The 24,393-nt window shown below is 40.8% G+C and overlaps 1 protein-coding gene across 3 annotated transcripts in view; it reads left to right on the top strand.

Moving 5' to 3' along the window:
* DEPTOR (DEP domain containing MTOR interacting protein) overlaps window positions 1-23,613 on the top strand; it is a 78,979-nt gene extending 55,366 nt beyond the window's left edge. For 2 of the 3 annotated variants that reach the window (XM_054647987.2, XM_054647994.2), the window contains one exon: window positions 20,614-23,613. In XM_054647987.2, coding sequence (XP_054503962.1) covers window positions 20,614-20,742 — 129 coding nt within the window. In that variant the 3' untranslated portion in view covers window positions 20,743-23,613. Of the gene's footprint in view, window positions 1-3,180; window positions 8,275-20,613 lie in introns of those variants that run through there. The other variant, XM_077188329.1, reaches the window with a different exon arrangement.
* The last annotated feature ends 780 nt before the right edge of the window (window positions 23,614-24,393 follow it).

The raw sequence follows: 24,393 nt of genomic DNA, 5'->3' as shown, positions 1-24,393 counted from the left end.
AGAGCCCATTGACTTACCTGCGGGCTTGGATCACATCCTGCATATATCTGTGAATTAATCTCTGCCTTGTACAAAGAGAAAAATAAAGGCCAAGTATTATGTTAAGTACTGATAAAAGCAAGAAAATTAAGTTAGCTGCTACACCTGCTCCAATGGCCAGAAAGATTAAACTACCCATTTATGCCACGCTTTATTTTATAGCAGCAACACAGATGAAGGTTTCAGGTGTATTCCTCATGTACCCCACTTTGCCATGAATTTTGTCCAGCCTTCTATTTCATCTCTCATTCCCATCACACTCACCCCAGTTGCCTCTCACCTGTCTATTCACACCCACCAAGCTGGAGGCCACAGCTCCAGGGATGCACATCCTGCCTGCTGCATGGTGCCAGCCCTGCCGTGGGACCCTCCTTAGCAAGTGCAGGACAGGGGTTTCTGCTCTCTGGCTGCTGATTCTTTATTTCAATGGAACTTTCAAGAACATACTGTCTTTGAAGCTTTTTTTTTAGAACAGGTAGGCAAAACCCCTGGGACAGGGAATGGCAGCTGCAGAGCTTGTTGGTACATGCAGCACCCAGACATATCCTGCTGGCAAAGAAGCTTGAGTTCCAAGTGAGCTGGAAGTTTTTTAATATGTTTTATACAACACCTAAATATAAAATACAGTTACATTTTTTTATGAAGAGTGTTATTTTCAAATAATGATCCTGCCTAAAATGTAAAGGGCCTAAATTTTAAAATAATTTATTAATTCATGTGTATATTCTAGATCCTGAACTTGGGAGCTTTGTATTTTACAGCAGCTTTTATTCTTGAATATAGAAACTAGCAGTACAGTGGAGCAATTCTGAAACCTGAGTTGTAAAACCAACACTGTGGTATCATATGTGTAATCCCATGGTGTTGCAGAGGTCTACCTGAACCATTCAAGATTGAAGAACACAAATAGTTCACTGTCCTGAGAGGAACAAGTAGTGTTGTAAAACTGGGATATATTGCCTTGATTTTACGCAAGGACAGATCTGATTGTTTTCAAAGCTGTTATCTTTACATGAAATGGTTTTTCAGAGCAGAATTGCACATAAAAATTTATAGCTGTATATGAGATGAGCTCCTCTTTAGACACAAAAATTGTTGCCCCATTTTTGGAAATGCTGAATACCTTTAGCCTAGTGAAGAGATGGTGTTTTTCTTTGAAAATAAGGGCTTTTGTTAGATGTTCCCATAGCAATAAGTATGTAAATCATAGTGCAGTATCTGAAATTTTAAAAAAATCTATGTCACTTAATCCATCTGTTTACAGAACTCCTCAATCTGTCAAATTTAAAGAAATCAAATGACAGGCTTTAGATGACAGCTCCTTGAAATTAAACATTCCCCTGTGTGGAAACTGCAGGAAGGGCACTTTGAAAACAGGCTGGGCATGGTAACTTCTGGTGGGCTGGTGCAAGAGGCTTTTGTCTGCAAGAAGAGTGCTGCACCAAAGAAGCGCTAACAAGGAAAGTTGGCTATGATGAAAAGGGCAAGAATTTGAAGAAGAGCCAAGCCTTGGCGTTGCAGTTTGTAGAAAAGTTCTTGGCAGTAGCAGCAGGGATTTTCCTCCTAGGGAGATGTATCCACTGTAATTGTTTTTAGAACATCTTTATTTGTAAAGCTTGTGATTTTGCACTTGCCTGCTTCGGAGAGCACTATTTTCCTGTCTTTGCATTATGCTGGACATAGTGTTGAGAGAGGACTGCTGCCCATGGTGTCATTGTAGGACCTTGGTTTGTGCATTTAAAATTCTACCATGTATCACAGAAAGCAGTAAACATTGCAGGCTCAACCTGCCTGCTGCACTTAGTGGTGGCTTGCTTTCAGTTTGAGCTTGTCTGGGCTCTTGGCCTGCTCTGAAGTGCCGTGAGTTGGGAGTCTGAGCAGAAAGCTCAGTGAGCTGGGGACAGAGCTCTGGCTGCCGGCAGTGGCCGTGCCTGGGCATGGCACTGGGACACCTGGGCTCTGTCACACATGTGCACCTCAGCATGGCACCACTTGCCATCTCCTTATGTGTGACATCCTCTTCTGGGGGAATTTTAAGACAATTTATTTCTGACAAAATCCCTACCAGCATGATCTGCTGAAGATGTGTGAGAGGCTATAAGCTTTAGGATTTGATACCTGTTCTGGGGCTGGTAAATAGGTTTACCACTCACAGTCTGAAGTTTCAGGTGTGAAGCTGAGAAAATAATTCAATAAATATCTAGTCAATTAGCTTTATTAAAGTATTTTTGGACCCGGTTTGCTGAAGTGTGTTTGCCTGTGACAGTGTTGTGAGGAGAGTGGCTGCTGCAAGTGCATTAACTAGTGGGAGCTGGAGGTGACACAAGGCTATGAAAGGAGTCAGTGTTGTGGTGCATTCTTCTAAGTTATTTGCAGCTCTGTTTAGCTGTCTGCTGTCATCAGCAGTGCAGACAGGAGCAGCAGGATTTTGAAGTTCCCAGGTTGCTTTAATATTCATTACTGACTGGCTGAAAAAATCTGTTCTCTGCAGATGACACTGCTAAATACTGCCAGCTATTGTCAGCAAAACTCTTTTTCTCTTTTTTTAGTGATTTATTCTATAAGTTCATTTCTGCTTTTAAGGTGCAAGTATTATTTGAAAAGTTACAACTTGACTTCAAACTAGTGACTTAAATTATGCATCACATTGTTATTTAGTGTGACATAACTGCAACAGAGTGTGATGGAACAAGCAGACCTAGCTAAGTATGAGGCTTGTGAGAGAGACAAATTAATCACTCATTTTGCTGATCATCTGTTCTTACCACTGGCTGGAGAAATCAGTGCCCTACTCAAACTGTTAATAGAAAGCTGTCTGATGCCTTAAACTGATTCTTAGCAAATTACTATTTATAGCTGTGACACCTAAGGTCCTCAAATCATACAAATTGCAGTGGCTGTTTAAGCTTTTCAAGCCTAGTTCTTCTTCATTTCAGCAGCAGGGAGTTTGAGGGACCACATGTTGTCACTGGTACCACACCTTCTGTTTGGATCTCAGCTTGGGAACTGTAATGTGCAGCCAGGACCCTTTCAGCATGGTTCTGCTCTCCTGATCTCTAAAAGCTGGCACAGGGAGCAGATCAGCTTTATACATTTTCTGCCTGTGCATTTGTTGTCTTCATTCACAAATGATCATTTCAGGTCCAGTTTCTCAAATGATTTCACTAGCAGAATAAGAACCAACCCTCAAGTGTAATTGAGTTGCCACTGTATCAAGAAGCCAATGGATGTCACTTCATCAGGGTCATCAAGCCCATTTCATGCAGTCAAAGGACATCTGTACTATCTGATTGCTCCAAAGGATTCAAGTACTGCCACAAGAACAGCATATTACAGACTTGTAACATGGAAGACTAAAAGGCACACATTATAAGTGTCCAGCAGGGTGAAAACCAGCCCAAAACCATGTGATGTCAGAGGACTTGCCAATGCCTTATATTCCTGCAATTGGAAGAAATTTGAACAGTGAGATTCTCATGAAGTTGAATGTACCTCAAGCTACAGAGAAACACAAAACTCGTTAGATGGTCCTTGCCAACCTGACCTCAAACATGAGGATTGCATAACTGTTTGGCAAGCAAGATAAATCAGTCTAAAACTCCTAAGAAAAAAACCCTTCCCCCAGGAAAAAAGTATCCCAAGTCCAATTTCCAGCTTTGACAAGATAGTGGGAAAGAGATATGTTGGATATTGAAGGTGAGAAACTTCTTCATGACTCTTAAAGGCACCCTAGAGGGAGCTTGAAAGCTGGGATTTATATTGTATCAATAAGGCACAAGGTACATGCCTCCATTTAACCCTCTCTGTGAATCTGAGGAAAGAGAAGATACCTCAGTGTTTGACGCTGGGACTCTAGCCCTTCAAAGCACTCCAGGGATGCTTCAGTGCTAATTGAAGCTATCTGAAGGGTACTTTCATTTTTTCATGGAATTGAGCTTTAAATGAGAAGATGGAGTAGGCGTGGATAAATATTTATGCTGTGCACTAGCATATGGTGTTGAAGCAGATGCAATTCAGTCTTAGAATTCTTATCTTATACTAACATGTTACTGATTGTAGAAAGGCATAAATTACACAAGTTGCCATCTGTTTTCAATTACAGCATGAAAACACTGAGGCAGGTTGGGATTTTCCTTTAGCTGTGTTATCAGCTTGCTGCTGAATTCGATAATTACATTAGAGTGAGTTGAGAATGGATGTATTTGGTAATGTGAACACTCAGAAGAAGTTGCTGACAAACTGCTTTCATAGCTTGTCCATAAATAGAGAAGCAGCAGAGCTAAACATGCACTAGCACTACTCACAATGAATGCCACTGCTGTAGGGCTTGAATATAAATGTATATATAAGTTTCAAACACATGTCTGTAAGTGCTTCATTTTCTGATAGTATTTATTTATAAACTATGGTATAATGGTCCATTCTCCTCTACAGAATTGTGGAAGCTGTATTTAAGCACCTATGACTTTAGAAAAATCTAATTTTAAGAAAATTTGATTTTTTACCACAAAATCAGTCTGGTTTTGCAAAACCAAAGAAAATTGAATGTTTTGACTCTGTCTTTCACTTTATGCAGCAGTAACCAGGACCTCAGATTTTATCTGCTATTATCCATCACAGAGATTGGAGAGTGAACCGAGTCGGGTAGCATTAGCCTCGAACATCATTGAGATCATGCTTGAGAAGAGCGGTTGTTACATTACATACTATCAAAGAATGGGTCATGTTGGAAGGTACCACAGTGGGTGACCTGGTGTAATCTCCCATCTCAAGCAGGCTCATCCTAGAGCACACTGCACAGGACTGGGCCCATCCAGTAAGGGGGATTCCACAGCCTCCCTGGTCAATCCATTCCAGTGCATGATTGCTACACAGTAAAGTCCTTCCTTGTGTTCAAGTAGACCTTTCTGTGCTTCAGTTTTTGCCTCTTGTCCTATTGCTTGGAACCACTGGTGAGAGCCTGGCCCATCCTCTTGGTACCCACCATTTAGCTAGACATTAATGAGCTTCATCAGTCATCTCTTCTTGAGGCTTAGGCTCAGCTCCCTCAACGTTTCGTTGCAAGATTCTCCAGACCCTTGACTGACTTTGTAGCCCTCCACTGGACCCACTCCAGGAGTTCCACGTCTGTCTTGTACTGAGGAGCCCAGAACTGGACACAGCCCTCCAGATGTGCCTCACTAGGGCAGAGTAAAGAGGCAGGATCACTTCCCTTGACCTGCTGCCAATGCTTTTCCTAATGCACCCCAGGATACCACTGGCCTTCTTGGCCACAAGGACATGCTGCTGGCTCATGGATAGTTTGTTGTCCACCAGGACCCCCAGGTCCTTCCCTACAGAGCTGCTTTCCAGCAGGTTGGCCCCCACTCTGTACTGCATGGGGTTGTTCCTCCTCAAGTGCAGGACCAGGACATTAGGATGTGTTAAGAGCATAGCAACAGTGAACACAATGTAGAACAGTTTGATGAACAGTTTGGGTAGCTTTTTCATTATTATTTATTTAATCCTTAGTGGAAATCTTTCTAAAAGACCCTAAAGAAAAAGTCAGTAAGGCTGTGCTAGTCAGTAGCATAATGATTCAACGGAAGTTGGAAGAAGTCAAATATTTGTGAATGTGAAAATAATAAGCTCTACCATTAAAAACGAGTTCTTGACTGGTTGTGCTCGATAACTTTTTAACATGTATAGCACTCATTGTGCTTTCCTGATCAGTGAATGAGTCTGTGCCTGGGTGTTCCTGTTCTGTGTCTGCCTTCTCTTCTTTGTCTGTGGCCATCATTTGCTCAGGTAGTTTGCTAGTGAGCTGTGGTGATGCCTCCCTAACTGTCTCAAGGTTTCCACTTTCCCTGTGTGTATTTAATTAAACTCAATGAGCAGTTCCCAAATTTTTAGAGTGAATCTTTTTACCAGTTCTACACAGATTGGACCTACCCTAGAACCATGTTACTCTTACTGTACTGGGATTAATGCCATGAAAATTACCACAGTAACATGGTTCTGTGAGGACTTGGCAGAAAACTGCATTGCACACCCTCTTGTCTGGGAGTTCTGTGAATTCAGCCCTCTCACCAAAGTAGAGGCTTCTCTAACTGAAGAAGAAGGTAGTTTTGAAAGCTGCATTGTGTGTCACTGCCATAACTTTGTTTAGTTGCCAGAAGGAGACAAGGCTTGGCAAATTTCTCCTTTGCTTTCATTGCAGGCTACTACAAGTGCAACAACACAGTCTTTATGTCCTTGACCATCCTTTGCATTAGCACAGTGTCTTTAGGTTGATTGAAATAATGGAAGTGTTTTCCTCAGTATTGGGAATCCCAGTGCAGGATTAGATCTCTCTCTAATGCCTCTTCACTGCACCAGCTACTCTGTCCATTTTATTCCTCCTCTGTGTTGGAAGCCCTGTCATTGCTGAACCTCTGTGTCGAGAAACTCTTGGAGACACTGTTCCACTGGTGAACCTGCCCCATGGTGGCCACAAGGAAGTCCCAGTTTGGATTTGGATTCTCCTCTTTTCCTGTCACAAACCCTCTGTGCAATACTGACCATTTCCCACCAGAATTTTTGTAAAGTGGTTTGGGTTTAAATAGAGATGGAAAATTTCAGAAAATCTGACATATTCTCAAACATAAACAAAACATTTGATGAGTAGATTTGTTTTGGCACCTGTACTGATAAGTTTGCTAAAGTTTCTTTGTTTCCTTGTGGGAGGTGTGGTTCACAGCATAAGATCCAGGTTTTCCAGTCTTAGAGATTTTGCAGACTGGGCCCAGTGACTCCTATACAGCAAAGCTACAGCTCCCCAGGTTTCAAATGTCAGTTTGTACAGCTCTCATCTTTCTAAGCCATCCTTCTCCCCCTCCTGAAATTTGTGTTTGTGTTGACTCCAGATACTTTCTTTGTGACATCCCACCCTGCCATCCCTGCCCAGGTTGTAAGTACTCTGCAGACAGACACTTTCTATTTCCAATGTTACCACATTCCAGTCTCTGCTGATCTTTACAAAAATTCTCCTGTTTTGCTCCATTTTTCAGTAATAAATCAGTAGACTCTTCATTGTGAAATTTTAGTTCTTTTAAAGCCATAATAAAGCTCCTGTTATCTTCTGACATGTCAGAATTTCATCCTACATTCCTACTTTTTTTGGTGGATTTCTGGTTTTTTCTGCTTGCTTCCTTGGTTTGCCTTGCTTCTTTGTCCACAGAGTTGTGTAAGTTTGTTTTGAAGAAATTTCTTCTGAGGCTGCAGAACTTCTGAAGCAGTTTTGGAAGGTTAAGTGAACCCCACCCTTGTGCACAAGCCTCAGAGTGCATGGCCGCCCCCAGGTAGTTGGGTCTGGGACTGTGCTTGCTTCAGTGGATCATGAGCCTCTGTTCTTCTGAGCCAGTGGATATAAAATTGACTAAAAAATCAGCCACCTTAATCTTGTGCTAGAGACCAGGTGCTTGCTGTGACTATCTGGAACTGTTCTATGATGAAGAAATCAAAACTTGGCATGTGAAAAGTCACACACTGAGGTATGAGGGGAAAGACCCCCCACCATGCGGTTGGGAACATTGACGCAAACATCACGCCAGCAGGATGTGAGCTGCAAACTGCACACACAAAAGAAAACACAGAAAAATTATTTTCATGATTGTCAGACCTGCTTTTGAACAACAGGATCCATGGTGCTCACTATAGAGAAAGGAATTAAGACAGTGGGAATTCCCAGGTGAAATATAAAAATAGTGAGTTCAACTTTTTGAGTTTAAATTTCTCCTTTAACATCTTCCCCTCTGCCAAACTTACAGGACACAGGTTTAACAAGGTTTTACTTGCTTATCCCAGACCCAAATTTTAGCCTGCATAGAAGTATTAGGTTTCCAATGCCTCTATGTGATTTTTCCTAAACACTTTTAACAGAGAGAGTTTTACTGGGCAATAAAATAATTTTTTTTCTCTTTACAACAACTGAAACCTTATGTGAGTAAAGCAGATTTCATAATATCTCAGAGCTCCATTTTCCACATTCACAGTGGTATGGTTGACTTTAGAACTGAACTTGTTTGTAGGCTTGTCACCTAAAAATGGTCTTGGGCAACAAGTGACCCACTGTACTTGTGTCTGTGTGTTGGCTCCTTCTCATCAATAGGAAATACAAATACAAAAAACCCCCAAATCTGCAGCTTCATTATTGGAGACCAGTGAATTTTCTAAATTTAGTCACATTATTTTAATAAATTATAGTTTTAAAATTTCTTTTCAAGTAAGTGGTGTTTTATGACAGGATAACCCAGATATCTGAAAACCCTGCCTTTATCAAAGTGTTTTCTGGGTTTTTTCTGGAGTCTTACAGCTGTTACCATTCAGAAAGAGAGACATCAGCACTGTAGAACAGGGCTGTGCTTGTGCTTTGTTACAGCTTCCAAGCTCCTGTGTGGTCTATAGGCCATTGAATGGCGAGATCCTGATGGAGCAGCTGGGATCTCCCTGTCGTGATCGGTGGAAGAAATGCCTCACACAATATGCGTGAATGGCAAATCCCAAAGTTTATTGATAGCTCACACATATTTATATTGGTGTTAATGAAGCTTATACATATTGCAAAAGCTGAGCTCATTATTGGTTAAAGCACACTTAGATCAACCACACCTACTTCTATGCTCTAATGATTATTTTGTTTCTATGTTTACATTCTTATAGCTACTCTACCTAGGCTATCTTCATTTTCTGGCAAGCGATTTTCTCCCCCGTCTCCCTGTTTCAGCGAAGGTCACCATGACCTCTGTCAGTGATTGGACACTGGTTGCTTAATCCCCAGCTTGTTTCCCCTATCTTTATCCAACAGTATCACATCGAAGTGGCCTTTCTCAGCTAGCCAATTATCCACAAAGCTCTCCACATCTCCCCATGCTTGAGCTGTTATGGGCTATTGCAGCTCACTCCCAGGTAGCCCAGCCTCTCTAAAGAGACTGCTGTCATCTGAAAAACTGATCAGCAGAATGCCTGAAATCTTGAAAAGGTTATCCTAAGTGTCTGTAAGAAAGACATAGAATTAGAGGCCAGTTCAGCAAAAAACTATCATTTTGAACTATTTCTGCTCTCAGCTGAGGATGAAAAGCATTTTGTAGTACTTGGTTTAGTTGCCATACTCATTTCAATTGATTACTTGGAGAGTTCCTCAGATGATGTTGTTTTTACAAGTCCAGGCTATCTCAGCTCTCTGCCCTGAGCACCTCAAGGATGCTGCTGCTCCCCAGCTGCTGCTCTAAAGACTCTTGCCTGCACTTCTGTCTCCGTCTCTTTGCTTGCTGCTGCTCAAGACACAAAGTGGCTTCCTTTCATGGTGTAAGGGAATGATTCGGGAAGCATGTTGCATTAAAGCCAAGGCTCTGTTTAGCTAGCCAAACACATGGAAAAACAATTGCACTTTTGTCTGTGCAAACAGAGAGCAGCTGTTTGTCTCAAACAGTGCAGACTGTTCCTGCTCACAACATGCTGGATACCAGAGGGTGCTGAGGGTGCCTTGCATGAATCTGCCTGCCCCTGCAATTCCCTTGCTTGCACTTCATCACTGTTTTTATTCAATATGGGACTTAAATGAACTACAGTTCATCATAATTATATTTGACCATGTAAGTAAACTGATACATAGTTTTAAAGTTCTTTATTCATTATGTGCAATTTTGTTTTAGCAAATATGGTTTAGCTACAGATATACCAGAAAAAAAAAAGACCCCGAAAGGTCAACCCAAGCAGTAAAAGACATTATTTCTAAGCTTAGACTCTGTTCTTCTGAGACTGATGCAGTATTTTACCCAGAGCCATCTTTAGCCATTTGAGTTATTTAACTTTTTCAGAACTGTTCTGTGGTAGGTATCAAATTGCACTATACAATAAAAATGCTTATAAAGTTAGACATGCAGTCACTGGTTTGCTTTCCTGATGTGGCCCAGCCTGGTCCAGCTTTACCTGTGGGTATTTCTCACTGGGACTCACATTAAGTCAGTGATTTTACACACCAATTCCCAATTAGGGCCGTGGAAAGCAGTGACCTATATTCCCCTACTCCATATTTATGGATGGTTTGTGTTTCAGGGTATTATGTTCTTATGTTATTACTCTCCAGATATGTACAGATAGCATTAATTTACCTTTGTGAATAATTCCTGCTCAGTGATCTGTCAGCAAAACTCCACCACTTGCAGAGCTGAGACTTGGGCAGCCCAAGAGACTCGTGCTCCAAAGCAAGAGTTGTTCTCATGGGCTCTTAGGTCAGCTCTTTTCCTTCTCTAATTTGTCCACTCCATTTGTGGAGTTTGCTCAGCAGTGGTTTAATTCTCTTTCTGGTGAAGAAAAAAGGATTTGAATTCCCAGAGATTCCCATCATTTGGAAGGGAGGAAAGAAGGGAGAGGCTGTCTGAACCAACGATGAAGCCCTTGATAATCTATGACTTTTTATATTATGTGACTTACTGTATTATGTTATAAAATAGATATTACTATATTACATGCTTTTTCTTTTTTTTTTTTTTGTATTATGCAGTTTAAGAATTATGTTGTTTAATTCACATTGGGTTTTTTTTTCAGTTGGAGACAAATTTGTTTGGATTACTATAAAAAATTCAGCCTCTTTTTTAAAATGGAAAGAAATATGTAATATATATGTAATGAAAATGTGTAATGAAGCCTTGCTCAGGCAAACCATCCACGCCACTCTGCAGTCACAGATCAAGATGGAGCACAAGAATGATGAAGTTATATTTTAATTCTGTAAATGGAGTTCATTCTCTCTGCTGTGAGTTGCAGTGTGCTCTGCAGATACCCAGTTTCTAGCCCCCTGATGGAACAGTGGGTCAGCTTCACACTGCTGTACAGAATGAACACGAAACACATCCCCCGAGAGACAAAATCTTTTTTATGCAAAGCCTGGATACTTGCCTACTCCCACACCACCCACTCTACAGCCAATTACACTTTCGCTGGAGATATTTACAGAACTGAACACACATCTGCAATTTATTCTGTTCCATCCAGTAACCTCAGTTGTGGGGGAAAGGCCATGGTATGATTTTTTTAACCTTCCAGCAACATGCAGTTGGTTGTGAATTGTGAGGTTCCAGCTTTACTTTATTAATCCTATCAAGATTGCATGAACTCTGTAAAGAAAATACCAAAGATAAAAATCTAAGTGGAAACATAACTTTTAGGACCTCTGATTTTCATCTCTTTTCCTCATTCCATTGTGACAGTGTAAAACTTAGCAGAGTGAGAACAAAAAATTCAGCGCTGCCTGTGTTTACTTTTAAGTAGAAGTTAGTCTTAGACCTTAGGCTCTTCTGTGGTACCACATCCAGCATCTCTGTAGCCTGGCCTCTTTGCTGAGCATGGGGATTCCTTTGCTTTATGGGTGACCTATTAAAACAGAAGAAATCCTGTATCAGTATAAATGCAGGCTGTGTGTGTAAGTGTGTAAAAGAAGCTGAGCTCTGTGCTCTCTCTCCTCCACTGTTGTTCTCCTGCCTCAGATTTCTCTGCACTTGTTTTTGCCATGGATTTCACTGGGACTTTAAGTTATCTGAAAACTTAAGGCTGCAGTTTACTGGTCTGTGTAAGCTCTGCCAGGAAGGCTGATCCTATTTTCACCTCCTTTTCATCTCCCTCTTTCCCTTTGCCTTCAACCAGATATGTGTCTATTGCCTCCTTCCTCCATCCGTGTCAGGCACATCAAGGAACTTACTTTGCCTGGAGACAAGTCCTTTCATTTATTTATTTTTGCTGGCACAGGATGAAAAGGATGAAAAGGGAGCGGTGCCTGGCTTTGGTGTGCTGCTCCCAGAGCCAGCACAAAGGACAGGAGCATCTCTTGGGACTGCAGCCACCAAGTCCTGCTATGAACCTTCCTCCCATTTGAAAGGGGTTTGACATCTGAACCCACAGATTCCTTGGCAACTCAGGTTGAGTGTATCCCTCTCTGTGAGCAGAGGTCCCAAATCAGATTACTGGTCCAGCTTTTAATAAGCAAACACTTTTTTCCACATTTCTTTTAAAAGTAAAATTATCTTTTTGCACTCTAAAGAGAGGAAAACCTCATTGTCACTAAGGGTCTTGTAGCCAAACCCATGATATGGTATGTCAGGTAGAAGGTGATGATGTGGTAATTGTTTGGGAAGATTTATTCAAGAGATCTAACAACTGGCAAGGCAAATCTGCCTGGTTTTCCACTTACAAATAGCTCCTTTCTAGCTGGTGACAGCAATGAAAATGGTGTAGTTTTTTGTTCCTTTGTGACAAAATAACAGCCTTAAATGGAAGTTTTTACTTTCACTCATTTCTCAATTCCTTCACATTTCATATTTAAATTAGATTTTAAAAACTGACATCTTGAATTCCATCTGTTTGCTTGGAGGGCAGTGGTGCTTGGGAGGCAGGAGTGGGAGGAATGTTTCCCAGCATCTGCAGAGGAGCAAGGGGCATGCAAGGGGGAAAGGATCCCATTAGACAGATACCTCTTCTTTTACAATGTGGGAAGCTTGGATGTCCCCTTCCTCCTTGCAGAAAGCTGGAAAGCTGTGTTTCAGATGTTATGTTCTTGTAGCACCTAAGCCTTGCCCAAATTTTGCTGAAATCTGTCAGCAAGACAGGAAAAGCCAAAGCAGCTGTATTGACTCTTGAAACAAGCAATGGTAAAGGCTGCATTGTTTTTATTTTTGCTTTGTGTTTTCCTTCTCAGTTTCAGGAGTTTAGTAACCTTCCCAGGTGAGAGCTGTGGCCTTATCACAGGAATCAGCCAGTATGTTTTCAATTGTAGAACTGGCCCAGAGCTTTCAAAAGTATCTGAAGAGTGAAAAGTTTGATTTGTTGGGTATCCTGCTGATGACATGTCCAGGTCACTGACAATTGCAAAATGTTAACCCTTCAGCCCTGATTTCATGGGTGCCCATAAGGAAGGGTTCTTATTGAGAGCATGGCCTGATAATTAATAGAAATCAGGATCTTGTGGGTCTCTCATGCACACAGAAAACAGATGGGTTTGCTAACCACATATGGAGGACTTTCCTCTGGAAGATCACAGTGAATTTCAGAATTGTTTCAATAATGAAACAATTATGAGTTTGAGCTATTCAGGCCTCCCAGCTGATCCTTGTCCCTGCCAGATTAGTAGGACATGAAAAAAGCATTTATTTATAATTATTGAGGGTATCTGTATAACAGAAATGTAAGCAGGCTGTCTCTGTAATGGATTTAATTTTAATTTTCATTAGCAAGAAGAAAAGCAAAAATATTACCATTGGGATATACTTTTCTTTTTGAAATAGTTATATTGTCAATTCTGGTATGAATTCTACTCTATAAAATAACCAAATACACTTTTGTTTGAACATCTCTGAAAGAAGTTATACTTAGAATCTTTTATTTTTATTCTTAGGAAAATTAGAACAACTTTCCAAGGTTGAAAATAACTCCTACATTTGCCTAATTAATAATTTTTATTTGATGTTAATAAGGTTGTTTTTTTTTTTTTTTAAAGAAACTGAAAAGAAGGCAATACATTTTTTCATGCATTTTGGGAATGGTTTGTGTGACTGGGAATTATCTGTGTGACTTTGGCTTCACATCAGATGATAAGAAGAAATAGTACTCAAGGAAGCACGTCCCAGACTATCCAAGTGTATGTAAATCACTGTGGATACAAATGATGAAAAGAGCAAGGGGTTAAATCCAGTCTATCTCCTGCTGGATGACTGAGCCTGTCTCATTTCAGACACAGCTTTCCCAACGAGGACAACTTGTTTCTGTGCAATGTGCTAAGAACTTCTGAACTACCTTGGTCTCAAAGGGATGTGCTTTGCTGCAGAACATGGGCCTGCTTTGTGCTGTCAGCTGCTAGAAATCTGGTTTGGATCCACAGAGAGTCCAGGAGTGAAATCCTGGCTACTCCAGAGTAAAAAGATTAGTGCAAGACTGGATTTCATGCTCTCTCCAGCATTTTTAAAAATTTTCCTTCATACAGTTGCCATGTATACAGTAATATTCACACTTTCAGTGGAAATTAATTGGTGGCAGTGTTTTCAACATCTCTTTATGCTGTTAATTGCTGATGTCAGAGCTGCTATCAAACAGCCCATCAAACCTTTTTGTTTGGTTTACCTTGAAGGTAAAGGTAAACTGCTGCTGTTGAAGGAGAAAACTCAAGTGCACTGGCATAGACTTTGTGCTTTGCAGTTTTAGACCCTGAATATTCCCATTGCTGCCTAGAGAATGAGGTGAAGTATCAATACTGCTGCAAAACAGTATTTTTGCCACTATCTTTACTGTGTCATTGCATAATCTAGCTTTGAATTTGAGAACTTCAAGCCTGCATTATTTGGTAACATTGATTGCTTTGGTACCTATTTGATCTGCAATTTTAGTAGTGTTTGTATTTTCCTAAAGAGCAGTTAACCAACTAAACACCAAAAAACCCACTAAAATCCCACAGTCAAACAAACAAACAAACAAAACCAGAGTGGATTCCAGACACTGATGCTGGCCCTGAAATGTAAATGATAAATCCTTTGAGAATGAGCACCTCACCCCCCAGCAGCTGCTGGAGTAAAGGACAGTCCCTGGCCATCCCAGCCATGCTGCCTGGTGGCAGTTGTATTCCTCTTAATTTGGGCAGGTATGTAAAATTTATCTCAATTTAAGGTGGCCATGTAATCATGGTCTTATCCTACTGTTTTGAGAATTATTATATGCTGACTGTGCATGGCTGTTACTTACTTTATACCAGAGATGAACAGTTGGACTCACTGCATCTATAAATTAAAATGTCATTTTAGGGCTGTCCCAAACAGCAATGATCACTTAAGTCAAAGTCTACACTAGGAATTCCCAGCTCTTTATAAACTTTCACAACACCTTTCTAAAAAGTGTGCCTAGAAAAGAACATTTTTAAAGGATTTTTAAGTATATTGCACTGAAAAAAGTCCAGCAAGCAAGGCTTGGCTCTGCAGGGAAAGCTAACTAAAGCTCACAGTGCAAACAGCATCTGAATATCCAAGGATCTAGGCTAGCTGCCTATCCTCTACCATTCCTGTATCATTTATAAATATGAAGGTCATCCTGAGGCAGAACTAACAAAGAATTACTGACAGGTATGCAATGTTTTTGTTTCATGATTGGCTTTAAGGCAGTTGCAGAGTTCCACAGCCGTGCCTGCAGCCAGTCTCTGACATCCCTTAGAAGGATCCCACAGTCATCCTCAGCCCAGCTCCTGATCAACACAGCTCAGCTGTCCAGCCCTGGTGCAGGCAGCCCCCTGCGAGGGCAGGGCCTTGCTTTGGCAGCAGGCAGCTGTCCCAGCAGGAAAATCAAGGGGTGTGGATGTACATCTGCAGGGCAGCTTGGCAGGACCGAGGAGGGGCAGGCAGCCAAAGATTGCCGTGGAGGAAAGAGCAATTACCAGTGAGGGGGAGGAAGGGCTGGACAGTTCCAAGTACAGCACAATCCCGATTTTGGCCAGCAAATGTTACGGTAACAAATTATTCTCGCCTCTTCTTGCCATCTTCAGTCCAATGATAAATGGCATGACGAATCTTTGCTAACTTCTTTAAACTACAGGCTTCCAGATCCTTTTTGTTCAAATGTAAGCCCAAACTTGAAGTTTATCTTTTTAGGGGGACACCTGGTTTTGGTTAAACCTTCTGTATGCATGATGGAAAACTCACAGAAAGACAGAGGTGCTTTTTCTGCTATCCCTGCTTCCATGAGCTGCTGTTTCCAATGGCGGGAAATTGAAATACTCAACAATAAATGCTTACTGCTGTAATACTTAAATATTTGAAATCGGTTAAGGGAGGGTTTTTTTTTCATTTGAGTGTTGCTTTATTTATCTATTATTAGTTCTGTGGCTTTTAGATCACCACATCCTGACCAACAAAATGGTCGGAATTTATTCTGGGCTGTGTCATTTCTTGAAGTCTGAGGGATGAAAAGGGATGGTTATCTCTTGTCAAGCTCCTTGGAGAGCAATGAGGAAATGAACAATAAAAGATTCTTTGAGGCTCTTTTAACTGTAGTTTATCATCTATTATAGTCACTGATGTGTGGAAACCAACAGAAATACTTTACATGTTTGTAGTTACAAAGCCTTTAGCAGCTGCAGCTATGAGCTGAGCACTTACAGCTTTTTCAAATGTGTTTTTATAAATGTAACATTAAATCATTGTGTTTTTGTAAACCAGTCTCCTGAAGAAAATTCCTCAGATAATAAAATATGGATTGACTCACCAGTCAGGGCTGGTGAGTGGGTGCTCACTTGCTCTTGCTTGTTTTCTAACTTCAGTAGAGCAATACACAATATGAGCATTTTTGGATTTTTGGGGCAGGATTGATAACGACTAAAATGCACAAAGCAGCACTGCATTTCATTTCCCCTTGCTGGATGCAGTGAATGGGAAATCAGAGTGGGGAGAGGAAGACTGAGTGAGTTGAGGGCAGTCAGCATAACAAAGGGCTCAGGACTGTGCAAACCTCTTTCTCCTCACCAGGATTGGAGGACACAGCAAATGGCTCCTCATTTCTTCATCCCTGAGGGAGCCAGGTCTGGAATTTGCAGAGACTCAGCCCTCAGGAGCACTGGTCAAGCAATTACTATGGAGAGAGCTTTCTAGCCCCAGGGTAGTTGGCTCTTTACTACCATCTCTTGTTCCTCATGGGTCTTTTCTTGCAGCTTTAGGATGAGACTGTGCTTTTCTGTGTATTGCCCTCCCCGCTGCATTTCTCATCTCATCTGGCCTGGGTGGACTTCTTGCATCTAATCCTCTCCACTGGGAATGATGAAATTAATAAGCCATGTGGATCCACTGCAAAGGAGGGCACGAAGGGGGCTGTTCTCAGCTGTGCACATTGCTGGCTAATCGTGCTGCCAAAGGCATGTGATAAAACAAACACACTGAGAATGCAGACGTGTCAGCTCTTGTCTTCCACAAAAAATTCACTCCTTGGCATCCAGACTGCTGTTCACGTTGTGCCTGTACCATCTGCATTTACACCATTGCAGCCCTGGTGTGGGTCACTGGCTGGTCTGAAACTCTGTTCCTCTTTCAGGGGCGTTGCCCAAAGGCCCCTGAATGCCCCTGCCATGATCCAGCATGCAGATTTATCCATTGAACCTGGCCAAACATGAGTCCCATACACTGGGATTCCAGTAAGTCAAGAAGACTGAGAATATGCAACAGTAAAACAAAGATCAGCCATTCAACTTCCAAAAATTGCTTTAAGCCAGAAGAGACAATGTTGTTTCTGCTGGTCTGTTTTAAATCAACCCAAATATTATTTTAGAGCCAGAGCTATAATTCAGTAAAACTTGATACAATCTTGGAAAGCCATAGAAGGTATTAGAAAATACCACTGGAAGCTGAAACCTACAGATACTGCAATAATCTGCATTTTAAACTAAATAGACATGCCAGTTAAATACTAATTGGACATATTGCAGAGGAATGACGGGTTACATTTTCAACAAAAATCCTTCACATTTAGAAGGCTTTGTCTGCATGCAAAAACTAAATCATTTTCCCAATGCTACTTGCAGCTGAACTATTCATATATAGGAAATTTTATTGCCATGGGAGTTGTATCACTGATTGCCATACTTTGGTATCATTTAGGCTGCCAGTAAGGCTACTGCCAGGATTTTCAGCTCTGCAGAGGAGTTCTGAGGGTAAGGAGTAAGGTGCAAGAGTTTACCATCCCTTCAGGAGCTGCTGCTGCCACTCTTCCTCTGCAGAGGCTCTAAGGAGCAGAGATTAAAGTAATTGGTGACATTTTAAATTAAACGTTACATTTTTGGATTGGGTTCGCTTCCTCTATAATTTTTCTTAAATTGATAGCTACATTCTATCCATTTTGCAGAAATACAAACTGAGTTTCACTACACATTTTGAGAGGGAAGTTGCTGGCACACAAAAGTTAAGTGACTTGGCATGTGAGAAAATCTGCTTTAGAGCTAGCATTGGAGGACACCAGAGCTGCTTCCCACCTCTCCCACACCCATTTCTGCCTTGTTCTTCTGCCTAAATAGGAAAAGTGAAAAATCATAGACTGATAGAATTGTTACTGTTGGAAAAGACTGGTTGGTCTAATAGCATCAAGTCCAGCCATTAACCTGACACTGCTGTGCTCATCACTAAACCATGTTCCCAGGTGCCACATCCACACAGGGCTTTTAGCACTTGCAAGGACGGTGGTTCTATCTCTTCCCTGGGCAGCCTGTTCAAATGTCTGACCACTTGTTCTGTGAAGAAATTTGTTCTCATATCACAGAATCAAATAGTTTGGAAAAGACCACTGAGATCATCATGTCAAAGCTATGACCGAACACCATTGTGTCAAGTAGCCCTGGCACTAACCCTCCCCTGGTGCAACCTGAGGCTGTTTGCTCTTGCCCTGTCACTGTTACCTGGGGGAAGAGACCAAACCCCACCTGGCTGCAGCCTCCTTTCAGGGAGTTGGAGAGAGTGACAAGGTCTCCCCTGGGCCTCCTTTTCTCCAGGCTAAACACCCCCAGCTCCCTCAGCTGCTCCTCACCTGAGTTGTGCTCCACACCCTTCCCCAGCTCTGTTGCCCTTCTCTGGACACACTCCAGCCCCTCAATGTCCTTCTTGTACTGGGGCCCAGAACTGGACACAGGATTTGAGGTACAGCCTCACCAGTGCTGAGTGCAGGAGGACAATCCCTGTCCTGGCCACACTGTTTCTGATCCAGGCCAGGATGCCATTGACCCTCTTGGCCACCTGGGCCCACACTGGCTCATGTTCAGTCTCTGCTGACCAGCACCCCCAGGTCCTTTCCCAAGGGCAGCTCTCCAGCCGCTGTTCCCCAGCCTGCAGGGCTGCATGGGGTTGTTGTGACCCAAGTGCAGGACCTAGGATGTGGCCTTGATGAACCTCATAAAATTGACCCCACAATTGATCCAGAGTGTCCATATAAAATAAAGCATGAAAATTTCTGGTGATACTTGTTTCATAGCTTCTTTCCTACAGATTCAAGGTGACTTATGGGTAAGATAGCCTTCCAGTGAATGTATTGTTTCCATTGAAACATCAGGACAATATTATTATTCACTTAGGCTCCATATTTTTATCATTAAAAATACAGATCTAGACACTACACACATTTTTTGACCTTTTTACCAAACACTGTAATGTTATGATTAGATACAGAGAAGTCTTAACATCCTTGAGGAATCAGTATTATCTTTATTTTCCTGCATTTTTTACAATGTTGATGTGACTTTTTCTCTGTTTCAATGTTTTAAGATACACAGTGATGTTGGTCGGTATATTTCTATCAAGAATATTTTGCTTGAAAATGTCCTATGATCATACAAAACCTCCAAATTTGTTATAGGTTTTACAAACAAAATACTAGCATATTTGAAATTAATTAATAAGCCATACTTGATGAGGGAAATCAAAACCAATCACATGGAAGTGACATTTTAATCTGTCCTAGTACTGACTTCATCTTCCATGATAGTATTTCTCAAAATTTGGATCCATTTGGTTGATGTTACACCGTTGGAGGTTTTGGCACTGAATCTAGTGAAGTCATCATCCAGACCTTGCCCTGAGCCTGGAAACATTGTGCATATTTTTACTGTGATTACCAAGAGCTGACTAAAATGATTTCTAAGAAAGCATTTAAGACAAACTAAAGATAAAAGACTGCAATTGCCAGAGCTGTCTTCATAGAATCATAGAATGGTTTGGGTTGGAAGGAAACTTAAAGACCATCTCGTTCCCGCTGCTGTCAACAGGGGCACCTTTCACAAGGCCAGGTTGCTCAAAGCTCCATCCAGCCTGGCCTTAAACAGTTCCAGGGATGGGGCATCCACAGCTTCTCTGATCAGCCTGTGCCAGTGCCTCACCACACTCATAGTAAAGCATTTCTTCCTGATATCTAATCCAAACCAACTCTGTTCCATCTTAAAGCCTTTCCTCCTTGACCTGTTACTCCAGGCCCTTGTGAAAATAGTCCCTCTCTGTCTTCCTTGCAGGCTCCTTTTAGGTACTGGAAGGCCACAATAAGGTCACCCAGAAATCTCATCTTTTCCAGCCTGAACAAACCTAATTCCCTTAGCCTTAGTTCCTTATTGAAGAAGTGCTGCATCCTTCTAACCATCTTTGTGGCCTCCTTTGGACTTGCTCCAACAGTTGTCCTTCCTCTGCTGGGGACCCCTTAGCTGGATACCATATTGTTTGCAAAGTACCATTGATACTGTAAAATATCACTGATACAAGAAAAAATAACATTGCTGTAAGAAAAAATGATTGATATTGATAAATGATTGATGAATCTCAAAAGTTAAAAGATTGGAAAGTTGAATTCCACTGATTTGTATGTTGAAGTAATGTTTCAAAAAAAATTATGGAAAATTAACTTGCCAGATTAATTCTAAGAATGTGGGGGCTTTTAAGAGGACCAAATCAGATGATGTGAAGAGTTCTGGAGGTTTTGTCTGCCCAAGAGTTGATAGTACATCTGTGTAATTACCTAACAAAATAAAGTCTAATGCATAACTCGTTTTGCTGCTTGCTTTCTCCTCAGGTTTGCCAATTTGTCGTGTCTGTCAACGGCCTCAATGTTCTCCATGTGGATTACAGGACAGTAAGCAACCTCATCCTGACTGGCCCTCGAACAATTGTGATGGAAGTGATGGAAGAAGTGGAGGCCTGAGAAGGCACAAAACCCCTATTACTGGACATTTTTGTGAGACAAATAGCAACAGCCATGGAGTGTCATGACACAAGGCAGCAGAATGTTGCTGTGTCTAAAGAGATGATTTTGCTTTTAGGGGAGGGGGCTCTCTTTCCTTTAACAATAATAGCACTGGTGATTATGCTAAGATGTGAACAATAGATACCAGCTTATTTTCACTATGGATTTCTCTGTCCCCAACAGAGACAAGATCAGGGCCTTCAGGTGGTCTGTCCAGCCATGGCTGCATCAGTCAGAATGGGTTCCAGCCTAAGAGGCCATGCATATTTCCTCACAGTCCACTGCTGGATCAAAGCACTTCAGGAGGTGAAAGAGCCAAGCACTGTGGGTCGGGGTGTCACAGGTGGTTTCCATGAGATACTGACATTGGTAAACATTGTCCTGGTGTCCAGCTTTGTCCCTGGAGCACGGGCGGTCACAGTTGCTCTCTCCTTGGGCTGAGGGACAGCTGATGAAATCCTGGCTTGATTACAGTCAAACACAAATGAACTGCAAATGCATGAGAAAAGGTGTCTGTGCTCTGTAGAGGATAGTCTGGTATGAATGCTTGGGCCTTACTGATTACAGGGGTTAGTCTAGAAAGAAAAGGGAAAAACGTGTGGTCTTTTACAAAAATCGCCTTTAAAAATTGGTCTTTTGGTTTCAATGCTTGTGTGCTGGATTAGATGCTTGAGTACAAAATATTGATTTTGAGGTTTTTTCCATACCTGTAAAGGAAAGGTGCCTCAGTCTTACTATTCATCACTTTGGAGAAATTTTGGACACCTTAATTCCCAGAAGAGGAATATTTGGAAGGTTGTAGTGGGAAATTCACAGTGTTAGTATAAGGAATGATATATTCAGATTCTCCAGTAGCAAAAGCACACTTCAAATTGAAGCAATGTACTTGAATGTACATGAAGTTTATCAGCACTTTCCAATCATCTGATGTTTTGCAAAGAACCAACTTCCCTCATGAGCTGCATTTGACACTGTTACAAATAAAACATTGTATTTAACTGACTCTTATTGTTTCTCAAACAGTAGGATTTTTTCATTGGTGAATTCATGAAAGAAATATTTTTAAAAACATATATTAAAATTCCATATTCTGCAGTTAGGTGACTCTTTAATTCAATGTTAAGGGGACTGCATGGGTTTTATTTGATCTTCGAACTGAATGAATACATCCTGTTCCACAAAATTATATATACATTTTGCAGGCTTTCTCTGCTGTCTAAATTTTACAATTAAAGCTTGACTTTCTATATGCACATACCACAAATCATCCAATTCTGGGATGGGGAAAGTATTTTTCCTCAAATAATTTTGCAACATGTTTTGTATTAAAAATTGTTCTCACTAAATAAATTGCTCTTTCAGTATGTTTTTCATTCACTCAAACACTTTTATTTCAGAGATACAGCAAGTCTTCAAACTCATGTACTCCTGCAGCTTTGTAGGAAGAGGTCCATGTGTTCTTTGTTTCTCGTTTTGTATATCTGTGGTTGTATTTTCACCAAGAAAAATTTTCATATTGCACTAATATGCAGCAGTGCAGGGAGGTATAAAACTGCAGCTACTTGATACTAACCAGGCACCAGAGTGTTTGGAGGGTTTGTTCAAATTGTCATCTATGACAGTTCTGAATCCTGACTGTACACCCCAAAATTTTGGTACACATGTATATGCCATAGCGGGTTACATTTTACAGATCATCCAAAATAAATAGCAGGGCACATATTGTTATATTAGATTGTAATAACTGTCCATGGTATCCACTGAGAACAGTGGATACAATCTTGTTGTTCCAGAAATGTTTCAGTATGCTATAAGTATTTTGAGTTTGTGAATCCAGGAATGCTTCTCCAAATATTTCTATTTAATTTTATTTTTTAATTCTCTTTTTTTTCTTCTTTTCTTTTTTTCCCCCTGGGTTGTTTTAGTGGCTTAACCCCTTTAAAATATAAATTCTGCATGTTAGGTTAAGTTAAATATTACAAATGAAGGATTTTCTTAGCAAAATGCTAATGATTCTCTCTAATGCCATCATGGGTTTGTCTGTATTACATCTCTTGCCTTAGTTAATATTCTGCTAGAAGTTCTCCGTAGCTTACAGATAATTAAGAAACTGGGTCAGAATTTGGCTTAATAATGCATTACAGAGTGCACTTCAGACTGGAGCAAAAAGAGTGGGAATGGGGGCAGGGAAAAATCTGTGCATTTCATTATGTTACAGATTGGAGATGGCATCTTGATTCACAAGATACATTAGTCTCTATCACAATTTGAGCACAGCTACTTGCCTTCTGTTTAACAGGGATTTCCATATTGTGTTCTCAACTTGACTGACAACCCGGGATTTAATTAATTCTTTCCCTCTTCAGCGTGACAAAGGTATTCAAATTGTGTCTGCAATGAAATTTTGTATTTTGGAAGAAAGGATGAAAAGTAGACAATTAAGCTATGAAATGTATAATTTCCAATTAAATTGCAGTTTGTCTGCACATGGTCCTGCATATGCTCCAAGACATCCCACAGCAGTCAAACTCTCATGCACTTCAGAGAGCACAGAATTTTAAACATAACAGAGCACCTTGCTTCCTGCAAAGTGCCAGGGGAAATGTAAGATTATTCACGGAAGTGAGGCATTTCAAGAGATGCATGAATATCACAGTGTAGAATGAAGCAAGAAACCAGAAATTAAAAGATGAACCCTGGCATCAGCAGTAATAGCTTCATTAAAAAGACAGGTGTTTTTGTAAGACTTACCCTCTTCTGTGATCTCATTTTGGTTACTGTAGATCTTGCAAGATCCTCTAATAAATCTTTAAGCCTTAATCACTCAAATTAGTGCCATTCCTCTGTACATGTACATTTGCAAATCATCCATGGACATCTTCAAGCAATGTAATATTTAATTAAATTCAAGTAGCAGTTAAGCTAATTGGAGCATTAAATCAGTGCAATATTTATCACATTTTTCCTGTTATATTTCCCTAATGATAAATTATTTTCATTATCTTTTTCAAGATCAAATATCCTGTGTATGGTATTGAACACAACTGGTTCCACAACTAGTCCCATGGAAGGCATTTCATTCACACAATGATGCAATAATCCACTTCAGATGTATCAGAACTTAATTGTCTGCATTTTAGGTCTGCATAGAAGCTGAAAAATAAAACTTTCAGAATTAAAAAGACATTTTGTCATAGCAGCATCTGAAATATGAGTGGGTGTAGCCTGCCATACTTCTATGAGATTACATTCCAGAAGAGGTTTGGAATGAAAAGGCCATGCAGTTGGACTGTTTTTCAAAGTGTTTTTCTTAATTTTATCTCCATTTTCTGATCATACCCTCACTAATGATTAGAGTGCTAGGGATGTGTCAAATGCTGTCCCAGAATTACTGGTTTAATGGTCAGCTTGTTCCCTTGGCATGGTCTGGATCTCTGAGAAAATTGCCCCATGTAGTTCAGAGAATAACATGAGATCTGAATTTGGTTCCTCTTAGCCTTCAGACCTGAGACACTGACTTGATGTACTAACATAGACATAAACAAATGAGAATAGTCTGAGGTTTAGGAAGAAGAGGCAATTGACTCCTTTCTTCTGTGTTGATAGCTA

This window comes from Agelaius phoeniceus, chromosome 1, assembly GCF_051311805.1.
Source record: "Agelaius phoeniceus isolate bAgePho1 chromosome 1, bAgePho1.hap1, whole genome shotgun sequence".
Classification (NCBI taxonomy): domain Eukaryota; kingdom Metazoa; phylum Chordata; class Aves; order Passeriformes; family Icteridae; genus Agelaius; species Agelaius phoeniceus.
This window is presented reverse-complemented; position numbering and strand designations above follow the sequence as displayed.